General features: G+C 38.3%; 1 protein-coding gene across 1 annotated transcript; it reads left to right on the forward strand.

Annotated features, from left to right (window-relative positions):
* Positions 1-1,396: 1,396 nt before the first annotated feature.
* On the forward strand, positions 1,397-18,766 carry LOC131317715 (uncharacterized). Its single transcript, XM_058347300.1, has 13 exons — positions 1,397-1,616; positions 1,734-2,091; positions 5,355-5,532; positions 5,639-5,688; positions 7,302-7,394; positions 7,480-7,568; positions 7,754-7,832; positions 7,993-8,075; positions 12,807-12,885; positions 12,993-13,716; positions 16,621-16,698; positions 16,824-17,463; positions 17,996-18,766. Exons 1-13 carry the CDS (start codon positions 1,585-1,587, stop codon positions 18,141-18,143), a joined length of 2,631 nt encoding a protein of 876 aa, XP_058203283.1. The 5' UTR covers positions 1,397-1,584; the 3' UTR covers positions 18,144-18,766.
* Positions 18,767-18,914: the final 148 nt, after the last annotated feature.

The raw sequence follows: 18,914 nt of genomic DNA on the forward strand, positions 1-18,914 counted from the left end.
TTAGTTTTCCTTTTCTTTTTTTTATGAGGTCAGGTGAGTGCTACTTCCAAGATTGGAAAATGAGAAATAGGAACTCATTTCCCTGTAACGCGAAATTTTGAAATCATGAGATGCAACTTTAATGTGTAAACTGTGACAAAAAATAAGCTTGAGAACGTTTGATTTTTTGAAATTTCAACTGTTCTGCAGCTAGCGGGCTTGCTAATATCCGTTTAAAAAGAAGGCAGCAAGCTTAGCATTGCACGGAACAAGTCCTACTGGGACTAGCTGCCAATTGCTTGATTAAAATAGTAGTGGTAGGATCATGTGAATTATCATTCCTGCATTGGTAAAAAACATGACAGGTTGGCTCATTCTACCAATAAATACACTAAAAGATAACTCATGTGATATTCAAATCATGGTCATCGGCTCACTGAACCATAATCGATTAAGATTTGTCAAAAACTCGAGGAGTGTTGATTGGTAAAGCCAAATTAGTTACATCAGCACATTTTTTTTCCTCTGAAATTTGATTACCATACTGATAAATTAAATTGACCTCCATGAATTTTTTAGCAAATACACGAACCTCTTTGTGGTTTGAAAAAATCAAAACTAATATTAGGGTCTTAAATGCCTGTAATTTTAAATCGGAGTTAAATTTAGTTAGTTTCCTCCGGAGAATGTATTAGATCTATTATCATAGAAGGATCGTTTAATATCGCCATGAAAATAAATGAGTGGTGACACATTGTTTTTATAGATCATTTTCCTTTTTGAAAAATAATTTGTAAACTGTATTTTCCTAAGAAATGCACTCCAAAATATTTTAGTTATCGTATTTTGGAAAATGTATAGTCGTATTTTGAAGCACTAAAAGATAAATTTTTGAAGTGCATCTACGCAAAAAATGTGAAAACCTTCCATTTCAATTTTTTATGGACACCTTTTTGGCATAAAAAAAATTGTCATGTACATAAGAGTAACCTTTCTATTTGAAAAAATAACATGAACATTTTTGCACAAAAAAGATAAAATGTACGTCTTATTAGTATCTATGAACGGGTCCACAGACCGCACATATGACATTAACCGTGTAAAGTTGACAACTGAACCAGTAACGCAAATGGTACATAGTTCACTTTTTATGGTCATTTTATTTGAAAAAAAAGTGTCTGGTTGTGCTTAAGAAAATAACCTCTGTATATAAAAAGTAACCTCTTTTATTTTTCTCAAAAAATTAGACTGGAGATTACCTCGTAACGGAGACATCGATATCTGCGCGAAAATACAAGGGCTTGACAAGTAATATTAAAAAGTATAAGAGGCAAGACAACACAAGTATAAAATAGAAGGGTGCAAAGTGTTATTTTGTCCCTATTGCTTTAGGCGAAACCACAAGGCCAAACCCCGTATCTTCTCCCATCCTCTCTCTCATTCGCACAGGCTTCACAATCTCTCTCTCTCTCTCTCTCTCTCTCTCTCTCTCTCTCTCTCTCTCGTGTTACTTCTATTTTTATTTTCAATTTTTATTTTCTTTTCCTTTTAAATTTCTAGTGGTAGTAACAATCGTTCGCTCCCTCGGCCAAATTCAAAATCCTTATGGCCTTTCACGTCGCTTGCCCAATTACATGGTATGCATCTCTCTCTCTCTCTCTCTCTCTCTCTCTCTCACTCTCTGAACACCACTCTCTCTCTCTCTCTCTCTCTCTCTCATCTCTCTCTCTCTCGCTCTCTCTGTGTATTTGCAGCCGGCGAATATGTTTCTGCACGCTAGGGTTTCCTCGCGAGCTGCAGAGCGACAAGGCGAAGAACGAGTTCCTGGAGCAGGTGGCTAGGGTTGAGGACTTCTTCAAGGATCCGTGGCTACTTAGGGTTCGAGACGAGGGCGCCACCGTCCAGGTCACCGTTCCCAGGGTGGTCGTGCCGCCGCCGCCACCGGTGCCCGCGGCGACGACGCCTGGAGAGGGGGGATTGGGGGGTGGGGATGGAGAGGATTTGCTGCTGCTGTCGGCGCAGACTAAGCGGGCCGCGATGCAGAGGAAAGCGGCGGTGGCGTCGATGGCGGCCGAGGATTACGCGCGGCGGTTCGAGTCCGGTGCTTTGGCGGTGAGGGGTTCTGACTTTACTGAATTCATGATTGATGATTATAAATTATTGTGTTATTTTTGCTTTGTGGTTTTGAATTTTTGGCAATTGTGAGAAAGTGGAGTGTGTTACTTGTGAGGAGTTTATGTTGTTGATTCTGTAGAATGTAGAATTTGCAATTTTTGTTTATTTGGGATGGGAATTGGTGTGAACATGCTTTGAAACGACTACAGTACTCCCTTTGTTTAAGAATTCGAACTCCTCTTATATGTAACTCTAGTGTAAGAAATATTGATCTGAACTCCTCTTAGATGTAGTTCTAGTGAAAGAAACATTGATTTTGAGTGCATGCACGCACACAGTCTTGTGCATATGTTGGTGCAACTAAAAAAGAAGACATTGTCTGGCTTAAATTTAATTTTCATGGCGTTAACATGGTAAGTGGATGGATTAGATTCCATGCTCACTGAAGGCACAGAATACCTCTTCTTTTTAGTACCAAACTGAGTGAAGCCAGGAAATGCCAGGTGAGGCTGAAATTGCTCTCCTTTCTCCTCTATTTCGTCTGGCTCTTTTCTTTTTTCCCTCGTCCTTTGTCTCATCGGTCTTGTGTTCCAACATAAAAAATTCTCCATTTATTTAAAATTATTACACATGGTAATATACAGAAATTAAATGGGAATATTTGACTGAAATTTTGTTAGCCATAAACATGATTTTTAGAGTATGAGATGGGAATATTTCAAAATTCAAAATCTAAATTTTGTGTAATGGTAATTTTTTGTTTCCCTATGCTTCCTCTCATGGTTTCAACATGCAATACCAACAATTGTGATTGACTAGGTGTTCTTGTGTGTATGCTTTATGTTTCTTTCATTTGGACTAGATCTAAAGAGTGGTTCAATTTTCTGTGGAAAAGGAGTAGGAAATATTTTTGCTTCCAGCTTATGATTTGGAACTCTTTGTATTTGTTTGAGAACATGTTCCATGACTGGTCAAAGAGTGCTGGCTGACAGTGAAGAAAGTTGTTAAAGAGGACTAAAGGTGAAGAAAAAATATGTCTTAATTAGTCGTGCTTGTGCAATGGACATTGAATTACGAATCCACGCATGATGTGAAAACGTCTCTTGCAATGTGAGATTATCTAAATGTGTGTACTGTATATCTTTTTCAGTATGACATGATACGTACTGTTCAGTAAATTCGCTTGCAGTATAATTTGGAGACACCGACACGATACCAATGCATTTGCATTTGTGCATGATGCCTTTTTTTTTTCCTGGAAGATTTTCTACTTTAGGAAAGAAGCAAGACTTCAGTTAAGAATGAACAAAACCCATTTAAAGTTTTGTGCATGTGGAAAGGAGAAAAAAGTCGGTTGACTTAGAAGGATCAAAACCATCCCGCAACTTCTATGCAACTACTGTGTGTAGCATGGTATTTATGCACAATTGCACATAGACATGGGAAACATCAATTCTCAAAAAATGGGACACTGCAATTTTTCAATATTTATTTTCTTTGTGAATACCTACAAATATTTAGTTTAGGACTCCTATCGAATGTGTTAGTGACTGGTGTTGTATGCCTACATACGTACATAAATGTCCTATAGTACACTTGTGGCCCAAATACACTTGAAGTTATAAATGTTTACTGTCGTAAATACATTTAAAATTTTCATAAGGCACCCTGCAGCATCCCATGTGTTGCGTGTCCCTGACGTGGTGTTTCCTCTACGTATTTTGGTGTTTTATGGTGTGTCGTGTTTCCCTGACATATCTGACAAGGATACAATGACTCAGTGTGTAGGTGCTTCAAAGCAAATATTCAAATGCAGCTCAAACAGGCATTGAATACCGAGTTGGGGCTTTACATGAATTCATTTCCCTTTTATTTCTCACTTTGAATTATTTTCCTTGGTTTAATATGAGCTACTTATGCCCCTGTTCACCACCTCAACACATGTACTTCTTCAATATTTCTATCTTTTAGCACAACCCACTGTGACATAAAGTAACTTGTCCATGCAATTGTTTTTCATGCTAAACCTTCCCGGACCATATTAATTAGTTAATTATTTGATGTTTAGTTGTCGCAATTCCTAAATTTGAATGAATCAGTCATTTCTAGTTTGTTGTTTTTGTAACTCAAGCCATCCATCTGACATTATAATTTCTACTCCACAGTCCACTCAACTATTGAATATGTTATTGTTTTTATTGGCAAACCTTGTGGACTAGAAAATGTTGTGGGCTTTATAGGTGTCCTATGGAACTTACTTCAACTTAGTTCAAATATGCTGTTAAAGGATCCAACTCAAAGCCGATTGGCAATGAGTGGAGAGGCCGTCCAAGCTCATATACGAGTTTTGGAGGTTATAATTAACCAGCAAACTCTAGTACTCTTATGCATGTGCGACCCTAACTCGCACGTGGAGAGGTAAACAAAGGGGGCCTTAAAGTAGGGGTCACAAAGGATCAAGGTGTACTTAGGAACAACCGACGGGGCAATCAATGAAGAGAGTTTTGTCCAAAAGCCTCCAAAAGCCTAACTGTGATGTAATGTTAAAGTATCCAACTCAAACCAATTGCAATGAGTGTAGAGGCCGCTTAGGCTCATGTACTAAATTTGGAGGCCAAATTAAAAAAAATGGGATAAGCTCTAACACGTGTAATGATATAAAATTCGCTGGAAAACTTCCCGGTTGTGTTTGGACTTCATAACTATCCATTCTCCCCCCGCAATAGGAGCGTTGGCATTGAGGAGTGGCCCTGACTTCCATCGGAGGTAGTGGCAGGAACTCTCTTCCTTAGCCTTTGTAGGTTTGTATTGACGCTTTATGAGATCACACGCCCTTTCAGCTCCAAAGGGATTTTGCCATCCGTTAAATATTTTTGTCTATGAATCATCTTCCTTGTGGATATCTTAAATGTCTCTCTAAATGGGGTTATTAAGAATCGAAACAGTAGTATAGCGTACCTTCCATTGAATACAGGAAGTTTTTTCTATGCTAATGATACCGGTGATAGAATCTTTCTCGCTCTCCCAAAGTACAAATAAGACATGGAAAAAACTGTTTATTTTATTTTTGTTTGAAACATGCACTTGCCTGCTCTCACAGTCACTTTTCTGCTGGCACACCTCTTCCTTTGTCAGGAAGCTGGAGTCATTTGATGTATCTGTTCTTGTCCTGGAACCGTAGTCCTCTTTTAATGGTGTCTCCCTCCTATAGTATCTCATTGTTGCTTTGGCAATAACAACGTATACTTTTATATGTGAAGGATGCCTCCATAGATCTTCCTGCAGAAGATCAAGGCCAGTCTAGTGTGAAAGTAATGTGCAGGCTATGCTATTTCGGTGAAAATGAAGGAAGTGAGAGAGCAATGAAGATGCTTTCATGCAAAAGTTGTGGCAAGAAGTATCATAGGAGCTGCCTGAAAGCTTGGGCTCAAAGGAGAGGTAATAGCAAGAAGTATCATAGTCTAGTTAGTTTTTTTTTTTTTTTCCAAAACCAGGCTACTTTGTTACTATTGCAAATTTTACATATTTTCGTGGATGATTGCAGACTTATTTCATTGGAGTTCGTGGACCTGTCCATCGTGCCGAATATGTGAGGTAATTACTAATTTCTGATTGCCCTTTGTTAGCATAAGATATGAAGTTGTATTAAGCAATATGACTGCTATGTTCATCATTTCACTATCATCTAATCTGTTTTTCTTTTCCCGTTCACCGAACTGTCACTGGAATAATTAAGTTTTTAAGTCTTGTTGCCAGCTTCGCATATCAGTTACTTTATTGTGCATTTCTGGCTTCTTGAATTAAGATTTTCCTGCTCAGAGTTTAATATTTTTTTGGAAAACATCAGCCATTCTACATCCAAATTGAAAGAAGATTACAAGGGCAGACCTAGTAATCATTCATTTTTTGGGCGATTGTGGGCATGTGTCAGGATGGGCTAAAGCACCAAACCAAAAGTTAAACAAAATACGTAATAGCATAGGAAACTAAAACGCTTATATTTTCAACTTTTCGTGGGGCTTCACATGCATATGTATTCATGAATAGGCTTGTGCATTGACGGGCGTACATTGGCCCATGTATTTAAACATTTTCTTCTTTCCCAGTCTCATGGAATCAATATTAGTTGAGAACAGTCCGAAGTGGATGAGCAATTTCTTTTTGCCTCTTTCTAACTTAGCTATGTGTCACACCTGTCCTTGATTGACTGTTTGACAGGAGTTGGGGACAACGTAAAATAGCAACCTTATATGTTTTGTACCACCACAAAGCCAATACCTGATAAACATTTTCTTCTTATATGTTTTAGCAAAATGTAATGTTATCCCACACTGACTCTTTTTGTGGTTTCTCCTTCATTTAGCTTTCCTCTACTTAGCATTGAGCCTTCTAAATGTAGTTGTTTGTGATCGGTTGATGCGGTAGTTAGGAGTAATATAGTTGTGGTAGATGGTAGCACTAAGGGGAGGAGTCGACCAAAATTGACTTTAGGGGTTGTAGTTTGAAAGGATCTAGGTTTTTTGGAGATCACGGTTCATGATGCCCTTGAAGAGCTCAAAGGAGATAACGGATTCACGCGGCCAACCCCAATTACTGGGACTTAAGGTTTGGTTTGGTTTGGCAGATTCCGTGCATTTGTGTCCCATGTTTATTATGCTCTGTTACATGATTGCTTCAAGTGAAGGCCTTAAATGCATAACAGAATTGGAAAGAGAATAAGAGTCAAATCAGTCATTGCACTCGTATTAAGAGGAATTGGAAAAAAGGATTCTGGTACGAGATTGAAAAACCTTCAGATACACAAGTTGCTGAGAAAGTTGATTAATTTAAACTCTCAAACTAAGTTATGTGGAATGTGGATTGCTCCAATACGACGAATGGGATTGCAAACATGCCAGGCTATGTGTCTGCTATACATGATCCAGTAATAGCATTTTTTACGATTATTATTGTAAAACATATTGTTAGGAGCTTTATGATCATCTGGTCGTGGGATTTCTTTATTACTGCTGTGTCCTTAATTGCTGACTTTGTTTATTGTCAGTGTGTTTGTTTGACTGAACTATATTTGTGATGCACTGCTGCATTTGCTGTTGTCTTTTTGGTCGTATTGCAATTGATCAATTTATTATGACGCATTTACAGCAAAGCTGGTTTACAATTACTTCTGTATCTTGTTCACTTCTGAAATGTACTCATAACTCTAGGTCTGCCGAAGGACTGGAGATCAGACTAGATTCATGTTCTGTAAAAGGTGTGATGGTGCATACCATTGTTACTGTCAGCAACCTCCTCACAAGGTTGGGTGTTGATTCCTTATCCCTGTAGGTTTTGTTCCAACTAGCAATTGAAACAGTTTGCCTTATGTGAGTTTGAACTCTGCAGAATGTTAGCAATGGACCTTATTTGTGCCCTAAACATACAAGGTGTCACAGCTGTGGATCTAATGTCCCTGGAAATGGTCTAAGCGTAAGGTATTGACTGTTAGCAATGGTTAAGAACCTTATATGAAAATGATCTCAGATGACATGTTGATGTTTTAGTGGTAGCTCTTTCTTTTGTATGGACTGTTTTCTAAGAATCCTGATAACTGTAATGGTTTATTCTAAAGATGCATCTTTTTGAAATGTGGATCCATTGTTGCTCTGTTAAATTGTAGGTGGTTTCTGGGTTATACCTGCTGTGATGCTTGTGGAAGGTTGTTTGTCAAGGGAAATTACTGCCCTGTTTGTTTGAAGGTATTATTTGGTGTTTGATGATCTTGAATTTTTCAGCTTCTGTTTATTTGAGGAATTGTTAGCTTAAGCATGTTTAAACCTTTAAGTGCAAAAGTGTCAATTGGGTCTCTCTCTCTCTCCACAGAAGAAGTTCACTACCTTTTTGCCTTCGTTGTTGTAGGTTTACAGAGATTCTGAATCAACACCTATGGTTTGCTGTGATGTTTGCCAGCGCTGGGTGCACTGTCAGTGCGATGGGATCAGGTTTCTTCTGCTCTTGTTCTTCAATACTACATTGATTAGTTTTTCTGATACATATCATATAATTTTTTGTGTAAGCTGTCAGTCTAGTTGCTATATCATTGGTTGTTTGTCATTGAATGATTATCAAGGGTAGGGCAATTTTTATTTCAATTTTTTATGTGGAGTCTTCATGTGTGAAGTAAAGAGTAGCTATTGACTTTAGTTGTGGAAACACTATAAGCAAAAGAGGTTATTTGTTCTCTTCATGTTCCTGAAGAGGTAACTATAACAACAACATAACATAACCCATCTAGTCCCCAGTCATTGGGGGTATGGGCGGGGGATGATTGGAGACAGACCTAACCTTTGGCAATATATGCACAAAGTGGCTGCTCTCAGAATACCACTAAAACAGTGGTCCCCCTAAAAAAGTTGTTTGAGGTCCTCCATATTATTTATGGAACATGCCCAAGTAAGTTCGACAGCTGAGTTCCTAGATACATATTGTAATCCCTTTTTGAAGTTTCTAAAGAAGCACATGGAAAATGACATGCACAATGGTCAGAATTGTTTGAGTTATGCCTTTAGATGAGGTTCATCGTATCTTCTGCACTTTTGGTTGTGTACCTCAGATGTAGATGTATACCTCAGATGTAGAAGTACTGATTACATTTACAACACGGAAGGAAAGGAGGTTTTATTGCAAAGGGTGGATTGAAGTAGGTATGGATAGAAATACAGAAAGTTGGTGCCCTATATATTAGTAGTCCCATGTTACATGGACTCTTCATATGCTTTTCAAGTACCAGTGTCGAACGACTGGCACTTAGTCTGGGATATTGGTGTAGATAACATCCATCCAACAAAGTATGTTTACGTGTAGATGATATTCATCCAAGAAAGTATGTCTACAGATTTATGTTTACGCGCGGAGTCTGTGATATTATGCTTGAAATGTTCACTTTCACCTTGTTAAGATCCTGTAGCTTGGACAATAAATGAGGAATTGGAGGTGTTTTTCTGTCTTAGGAATTAGCATAGTTGCATAGTTGAGCAAGGTGCCCTTTGGTGCGCAAGGCGCCTCAAGCCTCACTCTTGGCGCCTGGAAGTCAGTCAAGCTAGGTGATTTGACAAAGGCGAGGCCTAGGCAACCAAGGCGCGCGCCTTTTGGAAAGGCGCAAGGCGTGCTCCTGGTGAGCCTCTTTCAAATGCACCAAATTTAATTCTAAACGACAAAAATGTAACTGAGGTCTTAACCTAAGGGCTAAATGATCCTAACATATCACTTCACCGCATCGATGTTTCATCTCTCAATTGAACGACTTGAACCGAATGATCTCTCTCAGCCTCTGTTTCAAGTGTCGGATGATTGTCTTTAAATGAATTTGACTTTCTAGTTCTCTACGCAAGAGTTGTTGCCTATATGATTTTATGGATTTTTTACATGGTACACTAACTTCATTGTCCTAGCGTTCATTATTTGAAGAATTGATGTGTGTTTTTTTTTTTGCTATTTTTTCTTGCCTTAGTGCTCCTCGCTTCAACAAGGCCCACGCCCCGCCTTGTGCCTTGAGCCTAGAACCCAACAGATGTTCGGATGTTTGAGTACTTGGCCAAACATTCTTCATAATATACATACAAAAGACCTATGGTTACATAAAATCGTTTCACATGATTTTGTTAGTACTTGGTCATTTAGATGTTTGAATGTTATGTTTATTGATTGGAGAATTATAGGAATACTTTTCTGGAGTTAATAATTTTGCTTTATTAATAGTTTTAATTGATCTCTGTGACCCTTGCTTGAATCAGGCGCCACTCATGCTTCAGCGCTTGAATGGCCAGACACTAGGCATCACTTGTATCAATTCTCAACTGGCACCTGAGTCCACGTAGCATAAGAGTGTTAGTAATGAACATGATGCGACAATATCAGCCAAGGATTACTTCTTTTGTATGTATATTATAAATAATATGAGTTACAAGGAATAATGTGAACTTTTTAAAATTTACTATTGAAATGAAGTAGAATTGTATGTTGAGAACCTGAGGTGGAGGAAATGCGACAATAAAGTTCTATTTAATTGCATAATTAGGTTAAGTTAGAGTAGTAGTTGATGAAGGAGGACCCTAAACAGGTAAGTAAAAGGGAATTAGATTTGCTAAATTTAGATATATGAAGCAAAGTAGGGAAGGAGAGAAGATGCTAACTTGCTTATTGGAGTGCTAGCACCATTGTTATATATTTGAGGCATTCGAGTCCAGAAGTTTCATGATGGCTAAATATTCCCTGTTTGACACTAAAGCTGGTCATGATTTGCTGTTGTTAGATAGCTTGATATACATTTTTGTGCCCATTTCCTAATAGCTTAAACTTGTGGGACAATTGGTTACGTAACAGTTTATGAATGAAGTTATATTTTATCCTGCCTACACTTTTCGACATCGTTTTTCCAAACCAGAAGCAAAAATTAGATTGTAAAAAGTAAACAATACGATCAATTGCAGAAGAAAACTAAGTTGAGTTAATTATCAAATTATTAGAACGACATTGGCTAATAAATGAGTGACTTGGAGAAGGGCAACAGTGGAGGAAGAATAGAGGGTGAGATGAGAGAAGTGGAGAGGATGATGTGGATTTTTGTTTATTTTTTAATTCTCGTAGAAAAAAGGGACATCGCGGCATTGCCAGTGGACTACGAGTATTTAGTGTATAGTGGGCTGGGCTAGCTGCGAGTTTTTTTAAGCTCCTTCATTGTTAAACACATATCCTGATCACATTTTTGAAGCTTGAGCTTGACTAATTCTATAATGAGCTCACCTGGGCTCTGAACTATGTTACATGGAGTCAGGTATGAGATATCAAGTAAGCGTCAACCCTTCAGAAAGTATATAATCTTAGGAGTTTGGAATATCTATCCAGAAGTTGGTTACAAATATGTGGAAACATTCTGAACCATAAAAATATACTCCATCATATTGTATAATATCCTGACAAAGTGTTTCAATTTTCTAACTATTTAGAAATGTACTGTCAAATTCATGGGATTTAGAAGGAAAGGGGATTTCTATCTCTCAAATATATGGCTGTCTAGGTTTTTTTGCGAAGGATCAAAGTGTCTTATTTTCAGTACGAGAGTTAAATTTCTATTGTATACCCTTGGGTTGTCATATCACCTTTCAGATAGGATTTAGGAAATGTGAGACATACAAGTTGTTATGCAATATGTGTTGTAAACGATCCCTTCCCTTTAGTAAAACAAGCATGAGAACACGTATATGTGTTGGGATATAGACGGGGCAAGACATACAAAAAGTTACTCTGGGGTGCAAGACTGTAAACAGATTCCTCCCCTTTATACGTGTTTCTGTGCATAGTTTTGAATGGAAATAATTGGAGAATATAGACATGCAGGTGATGCTGGTGTTTTTGGAACTCTTACTGGTTCCAGACTTTGTAATTTCCCCCCTTCATTTATTGTATATATTATTTTTCTGATTCTATTATAGTAGTCTGTTTGCCGAGCAAAAAAAAAAAAAAAGTCTGTTGTACTTCAGCAATGAAGTTGTCAGCAATTTGAATTTTGACAATCACAGATTCTCTTGAGGAATGTGGAATCATTTCAGCCCTAGATGTTAACTTTAGCATTTTTACTTATATTCCTTTATCCAATACGTCGCAAGTACTTAATTGTTTTGGAGAACTGTAAAAAAAGACCTGGATTTTAAACTTGTTTTTTCTCTACTTTGCCTCTCAAATCATCATCTTCTAGTTTCAGAACATCCTTACTGGTTATGAGGTACTTTGTCAATGTAGGGGGCAGCCATTGCTGTTAAAGCATCCAACTTAAAACCAATTGGCAATGAGTGGAGAGGCCGCCCCTCACATACTAGTTTTGGAGGTTATAATTAACCAATGTGGGACAAGCTTGAATACTCCCCCACACGTGCGACCCCTAACCTGCACGTGAGAGATAAACGAAAGATCCATAACATTGGGATCACAACAAAGAACGAAACAATGTGCGCTTAAGGCACATCCCAAAGCCTCCGAAAGCCTAGCTCTGATACCATGTTAAAGCGTCCAACTCAAAAACAATTGTCAATGAGTGGGGAGGCCGTCCAGACTTATATACTAGGATTGGTGGTTATAATTAACAAATGTGGGACAAGCTCTAACTATTGCGATGTAGGTTTCGAGTCTCTTTAGTACACCATTGCAGCTGAAATTAGTACTCTCTTCAATGACGGGAGGCAGTAGAGAAGGATAAAGTTTTGCGGTTAAGAGGAAATATACTTACTAGCACTTGGTACAGCTGATAGATGACGAAAACAATGCACCAATCTTAGCAGAATGTATTGTATCCAGCTTATTGTAGTTAGCATGGTACTACTAGTGGCTGAGTATTTAATTAAGACATTAGCTTTCTTTGTTTCTCCGTATACTCCACTGAGCATTGTAGTTTCCGCACTATAACTATTTGCTTATGCTTTTTATTTCCATCTTTCTTATAAGAATCGTCTTGGTTTTGCGGGGCAGAATTATTTCGAACTCAATTTTCTGAATCATATTGACCATGTTCGTTTTGGGTCTCTAGACCCAACTTTTTCTCTCTGCGCACCGTTTATTACTCTCATCTCTCTCTCTCTCTCTCTCTCCACTCATTACCCCAAAAACTTTCCTCAAGTCTCAAAACGAACATGCCCATTGAGATTCAAGATTTCTTACAACTGTTAGCAAATTTTTTGCAGTGATGATAAATATATGCAGTTTCAAGTTGATGGAAATCTTCAATACAAATGCGCCACATGCCGTGGAGAATGCTACCAGGTATATAGACATATAATGGTGTTTATAACATTTTCAAAATGTATTCGTTGTATTCAATTTGCTAATTGAAAGTAACACCTTTCTTTTTTTTATAACTAACTTGTCAGGTGAGGGATCTTGAGGATGCTGTTCACGAGCTCTGGAGGAGGAGAGATGAAGCTGACCGTGATTTGATTGCAAGCTTGAGAGCAGCTGCTGGGTTGCCAACTCAAGATGAAATATTTTCTATTTCACCTTATTCGGATGATGAAGAAAGTGGCCCTATTGTAAAGAATGAATATGGTCGTTCGTTGAAGTTTTCTCTTAAAGGGTTAGTGGATAAATCACCAAAGAAGACCAAGGAGTCTGGAACGAAACCCCCAAATAAGAAGTTTGTTAAGAAGAAGGGTCACCATGCATCCTTAATTAGCAAGTCAGGGGCACATCAGAGTTTCGAAGGACAGAGTGATCCACCGTTATTTGGGTATAACAGGGATGATGACATGCTGTCCCACAGAAGCGGAGAACCTTTTTCTTCTCCAGTTGCTGGAAGTTTGAGTGAAGGGATATGCTCTATCAATCAGGCAGGGGTCCTGAAACACAAGTTCATTGATGATGTTACAGTAGGCAATGCAAGTACGAAATCAAGACTTGGAAACATTAAGAGTGGTAAACCTCACAGCTTGGGTTTTGGGAATGACACTAGTAAAGATGCTGGCAAGTCTCAGATTACGAACACAAAAGGACCAAAGCTAGTTATACATTTAGGTGCACGAAATCGGAATGTAACTAGTCCTCCAAGGTCTGACGCTTCTAACTATCGAAGAGGGCAAGAGTTGACAGCCTCCAATGGTATGAGAGCCTTACTTTTTTTCTTATATTGCTATCATTGTTATTGTTCTTATTACTATTTGGGACTCATAAACTATGGATCATTATGTCTGTGAAGTAATAATCTGAACTGTGTTTCTTTTGGATAGAATTGTTTAAAAATCCTTATCCTTTGATTTTATGGTGGGACCATAATAAAACCTTTCTAGTTATTGCAAGTAGGTTTATTCTAGGTTTTTCTTGCGTTTGCCTAGTTATGTTTCTCAAAGCTTTGGCAAAGGCAGATGTTCAAGAAATATGTTGAAGTCGGATTTGCTGAGAATTGTTAGCCATCATACCTTTCATTTTGTCTCTCTTGCAATATGGAAATCATGTTTCTTTGTTTCTTTGATGTTGCATGTGAAACCTTAGTTGTTCTCTATTTTTTCCCTATGTTTTCACATTTTCTTTCTTGCAATATGGAAATCATATTTTTTGTTTATATGTATTGAATTATCTGTTTTTTATGGATTATTTTCTTGTATAAAGGTGAAAACGGAAGTTGGACAGAGGAAAGAAGCTATGAAAGAAAATCTCTATGTTGGTAGGCCTGTTCGAGCGAGTTCCTCAAGAAAAAATAAAAGGAATAAGGGCATTGGCTAGTACTAGAAAATAGTGAAAACAACGCAAACGCTTCATACATGCTCTAAGAGCATTTTATTTTACTGCTAAAGCTGGCATACCATATGAAGTTTGTCTTTATGTGCAACTAATTGTGATGTTTTCCAGTTTCAATTAAGCATGGGGCAAATATTTGGCTGTGAACTCTACTTGTCATTAGTAACTAGTGCTAAATTGTTTTCTTATTCATGCTGGAGATGAATGGCTGAAGTAGGTAAGAATGGTCTCTATAGTAGAAGTTTTTGAGTATAGTTGAAAGCAATGTTTTAAAAACCGGACCGGACTGGCCGGTTGAACCGTCAACTGGCCCTTGCTCCGGTCCAGACAAACTAGAGAACCGGCTATATTTCAAAACCGTCCTCTTTCTTTAAAACTGCTCAACTAAACCGGTGAACCTGTTAACCTGTTGAACCGGTGCGTTTAAATTTTAAATTTCCCATTAATGTTTCACTGTAAGCGATTTCAGAAGAATCTGTGAACAGCTGTCAGCTAGCTGGCATGTGGGCCATCACTGGTGCACCCTACAAATCAACTTTGAGCCTACTTCGCCTTCTTTTAACCTTATATAGATATTAGTGTGCCTTAGCCTCTCTTTGTTCTCCGATGTGGGACTAAGCCTCCATTATACAAAACTTCCTTCTCTTTTGATGAGTAATTTTCCAAAGTTCCAAACCAAACCAAACCTTATGTCTCAATCACTTGGGGTCGGCTACATGAATCCTTTTCCTCCATTGAGCTTTGTCAATGGCCACTTATTCACAAACCTATTATACTCATATCTTTGCCCACAATAGCATCTAATGTCAATTTAGGTCTGCCCCTCCCTGGAGCATTGCTACCCAAAACTATCCTATCCGCTCTCTTAACTACTCCAGTAGCCTAAATCCTCCTCTTTCCTTCGAATAATGTGAAATCAAATTCCTTCCAATCATTGTTTTACTCGTGTATTGTTTTATATTATTATTATACTAGTTTTTTTTTATAATATTAATATATTTTTCTATAATTATGACATCACGGTTCTATTCCGGTTGAACCGGTGAACCATCCACCCGGTCTCTTCTCCGGTTTGCTAACCGGTCCGGTTTTGAAAACATTGGTTGAAAGTTTTAGATGATAGTATGGAGTGGAGAAATGTGATAGCTGATGATTCTGCCAATAAGTCTTAGAGCGCCTCTGGCATCGGACTCTGAGAGTTGGAATTATCTTGGTCTATTCTCGACATATTGTTTTTCATTGTGTTGGACTTTGATTCATGTTGTTTGTTATTAATTCATCAAGATATTTACAAGTCCTAGGAGAATTATCTCAAGCCTTGTTTATGTATTGTCCGATTTAGTTTTATTGTTTGTTGTTCTTCATCTCGTCGGATAGTGCACCTTGGCCACTAAGAATGGATCAGAAGTTGGCCAAGTGGCAATATTTGATACCAAAATATCTTTAGTTCCTTTAGTCTTGATAAACTGGTGGACTTCTGTTTTTTTTTCCCCAAAAGGTGAACTTGAAGGGTTGTTCATGGATTCTCAATACTAGATCAGGTTTTTAATTACGTAGTGAAGATTGTAGACAAAAATGGGTCAACTTAATATCAAGAAAAGCTTGTTGGTAGAAAATCCTGCTAGTTGCCCTGTCTGGACATTGTTTGGGTCTGAATTTGCTGGAAATTTTGCTTGTGATGTGTAACAACCTCTGGTCTGTTGACCTCACATTAACTGTAGTGTCATGTGGCTACTGCCATTGCCTCCCATCTTGCAGCTTCATTTATTCTTCCAATTGTTTCTCCATTGCTATAATAGCTGCCGAGTAGAAACAAACAAGTGCTTTCGCGTTAGTTGTCTACTTTATTTCCTCAACTTGAAAGCAGTTTCCTCTGCTTTTGTTGCTTTTGTTCGACACTCATGTCTCAGCTACATTTATGGCCAATTGTTTGCAGTTTTTTGAGTTCTATTCATTCCTGCAACCAGCCTGCTTATACATGCATTACACTTTCTATGCTTAGTAGTTGAAAGTCAAGAGCAAGTCATTTTGCTCAACCTTGGGTTAGCACTTACGGAGTATCTGGCAAGGAAGGCACACTTTTACGCATGGTATTAGTTGGAAAAAAGGGGAAATGTCAGAAAAATGAATAAATAAGATAGAAAAAGAGAAGAAAAAAGAATCTCTATTGGGGTGAAATTATGTATTTGAGTATATATAGTTCGAGATGATTTGGTTTGTCTCTCATAGAGGATGCATTTGGCTTATCTGGTTTTTATACACGAATAGGCAGTGAAGATGCGGATCATGAGCAAGCGGCTAAAAGGCAGACGTTGGACAGACACACCAAAGTTGGTGATGAAAAAGGTACTTTTTTCACTGAAGGAGAATGCATGTCCTGTTTATTTAGCTGACACTTTTGACAATATCTGTTAAAATGCATCATGCAAAAATAAAAAAAAAGAGACATTTGTGTTTTACATGGATTTCAGGAGGTAATTACGCTGCACAACTAAAAGGTCCGAAGATGAGAGGAAAAGAGGGCAACTTGATAAAGATCAGAAAAAGTAACCCAGAAGTCTCTGACGTGAGCCCTAAGTTTGGTGGCGGGAATAGGGATGATGGATGTGAAACAGTTTCGCCAGATGACCCTCATGCTTCATCGGGGAGACGAAGCGTTGAAGAAAGTCCGGCTGTGGTGGATGGTGCAAACAAATACCCTGCAATAAAAGGTCAAAAGGTGTATCTGAGGAAGAATGTGGAAGGTAGGTCTGAAGCATTAAATGGTGGCAACAATGAGAGCAACCATACACCTTCAGTGTCACAATCTATGCTAAGGGATTCCAAACCTTTGCTGAAGCTCAAGTTCAAGAATCCTTATCACGACAATCAAAGTTCGTGGGCTCCTCTGGGTGAGGATGAGAAGAGTTCTGTTAAGGGACAAAGGTCCAAAAGAAAGAGACCATCGCCCTTCATGGGGAAAACTTCTACTAGGGAGGACGAAGATGTCTCGCAGCAGCATGGAGATGATACGATGGATGAGATCATGGATGCTAATTGGATACTGCAGAAATTGGGCAAAGATGCGATTGGAAAGAGAGTGGAAGTCCATCAGCCGTCGGATAATTCCTGGTGAGTTGTCCTTTGAAAATCATCAATGAAAAGATTTGTGAAGCCCTTGGGTACCGGGTAAACACTACAGCCCCTTTGATTTGAGAGATTTAGCGAGAAACGAATAAAGAGATGAAAGAGATAACTCTCTCTCTCTCTCTCTCTCTCTCTCTCTCTCTCTCTCTCTCTCTCTCTCTCGTTTTAGGTGAAATGGATTGCAGAAGAACACACTGTTATTTGCCAGTTCCATTCTCACAAAAGACGTTGAGAAACAAAACTGACTGGTGTAATTTTCAGAATACTGAGATGGTCATCAACACACAAAGGGAAAACAAGAAATCCCACCCATATCCCTGTCTTACTTTCTCTGCTTTCTTCCTCATCCCCACAAGAAAGTGAACACAAAAAATCTTTTTCTTTTTTTCACCAAGACCATGAGATCTGTTCTTTTCTCACCTACTTAACCAACGGACTGTGATGCTTTATTACTCTTCTGTTTGCTCCGAGTTTTTGCATGCATGGTGGATTGAATGCTCAATTTCTTTCCTTTTAGGCACAAGGGAGTGGTAAAAGACGTCAATGAAGTCAAATCAACTGTTTCTGTTTCTCTAGATGATGGAAGGGCCAAGAACTTGGAACTGGGGAAGCATGGAATTCGCTTTGTTTCTCAGAAGCAAAAGCGTGGGAACACACAAGGTTGAACTTAATGGGTATGGAAACACTACCAAAAGACTTTCCATTTTTATGGATGGTATTCTGGAAAGCAGAGACTGTCCAGACTATGGAGGATTATCTTGTGCAGGAGGTTTCCTCAGGTCCTTCAGGATTCAAGAATTAGACCTTTTCTTATCTGCTCAAATTTCTGCCAGGTTTGTACATTACCAATGTAGCCGGTTGGGGATTGGTTTACTACCAAGAACTAACCTCAGCCGGTTGGAAGGTGCCTGAGCATAATAAAAGGTTCTTTGTGGGCATCGTGCCCTCTCTCATGTGTGGGCATCCGCTGTAATTTGTGCCCTCTCTCATGTGCGGGCATCTGCTGTAATTTGCGCCCTCTCTCATGTGGTAAACTGAGTCGTCCTTATTGCCATCCATAAATTTATAAATTTTAGGTTACATCCGATGGCAGTGTGGGCTATGTACATGTAATCTCTTCATGTATTAGGTTTTTCTTTTCTTTTTTTTTTTTTCATTCAGAGAGATTAGTTTTAATCGTTAAAGATGATTGTTGTCTGTGCATCATCATTCTAAAGTTTATTTGTTCTTTTCTGGAGATTTTTGTTGAAACACGGTATTAAAAAGGAAAGCGTCTGTATGTTTTGCCTTGTGAGATCAATGCTTTGGTTCTATTGGAACCAGAAAATTTCTCTCAATTTCTTACAGTATTTACAAGTTTATGTATTCATAAAAAGATGATTTGAGACAAAATTATAACTTTGTTTCTACTCTTTTCGTCCCTTTTTAAATGTCCA

The sequence above is a fragment of the Rhododendron vialii genome, chromosome 1a (assembly GCF_030253575.1).
Source record: "Rhododendron vialii isolate Sample 1 chromosome 1a, ASM3025357v1".
Lineage (NCBI taxonomy): Eukaryota > Viridiplantae > Streptophyta > Magnoliopsida > Ericales > Ericaceae > Rhododendron > Rhododendron vialii.

What these genes read in the sequence shown, in the direction of transcription:
- LOC131317715 (XM_058347300.1), top strand. Translation starts at nt 1,585, where the DNA reads ATGGCCTTTCACGTCGCTTGCCCAATTACATG. An exon ending in ACTGCCCTGTTTGTTTGAAG is followed by an intron (nt 7,833 to 7,992) that starts GTATTATTTGGT and finishes TCGTTGTTGTAG; the next exon opens with GTTTACAGAGATTCTGAATC. An exon ending in TGTCAGTGCGATGGGATCAG is followed by an intron (nt 8,076 to 12,806) that starts GTTTCTTCTGCT and finishes AATTTTTTGCAG; the next exon opens with TGATGATAAATATATGCAGT.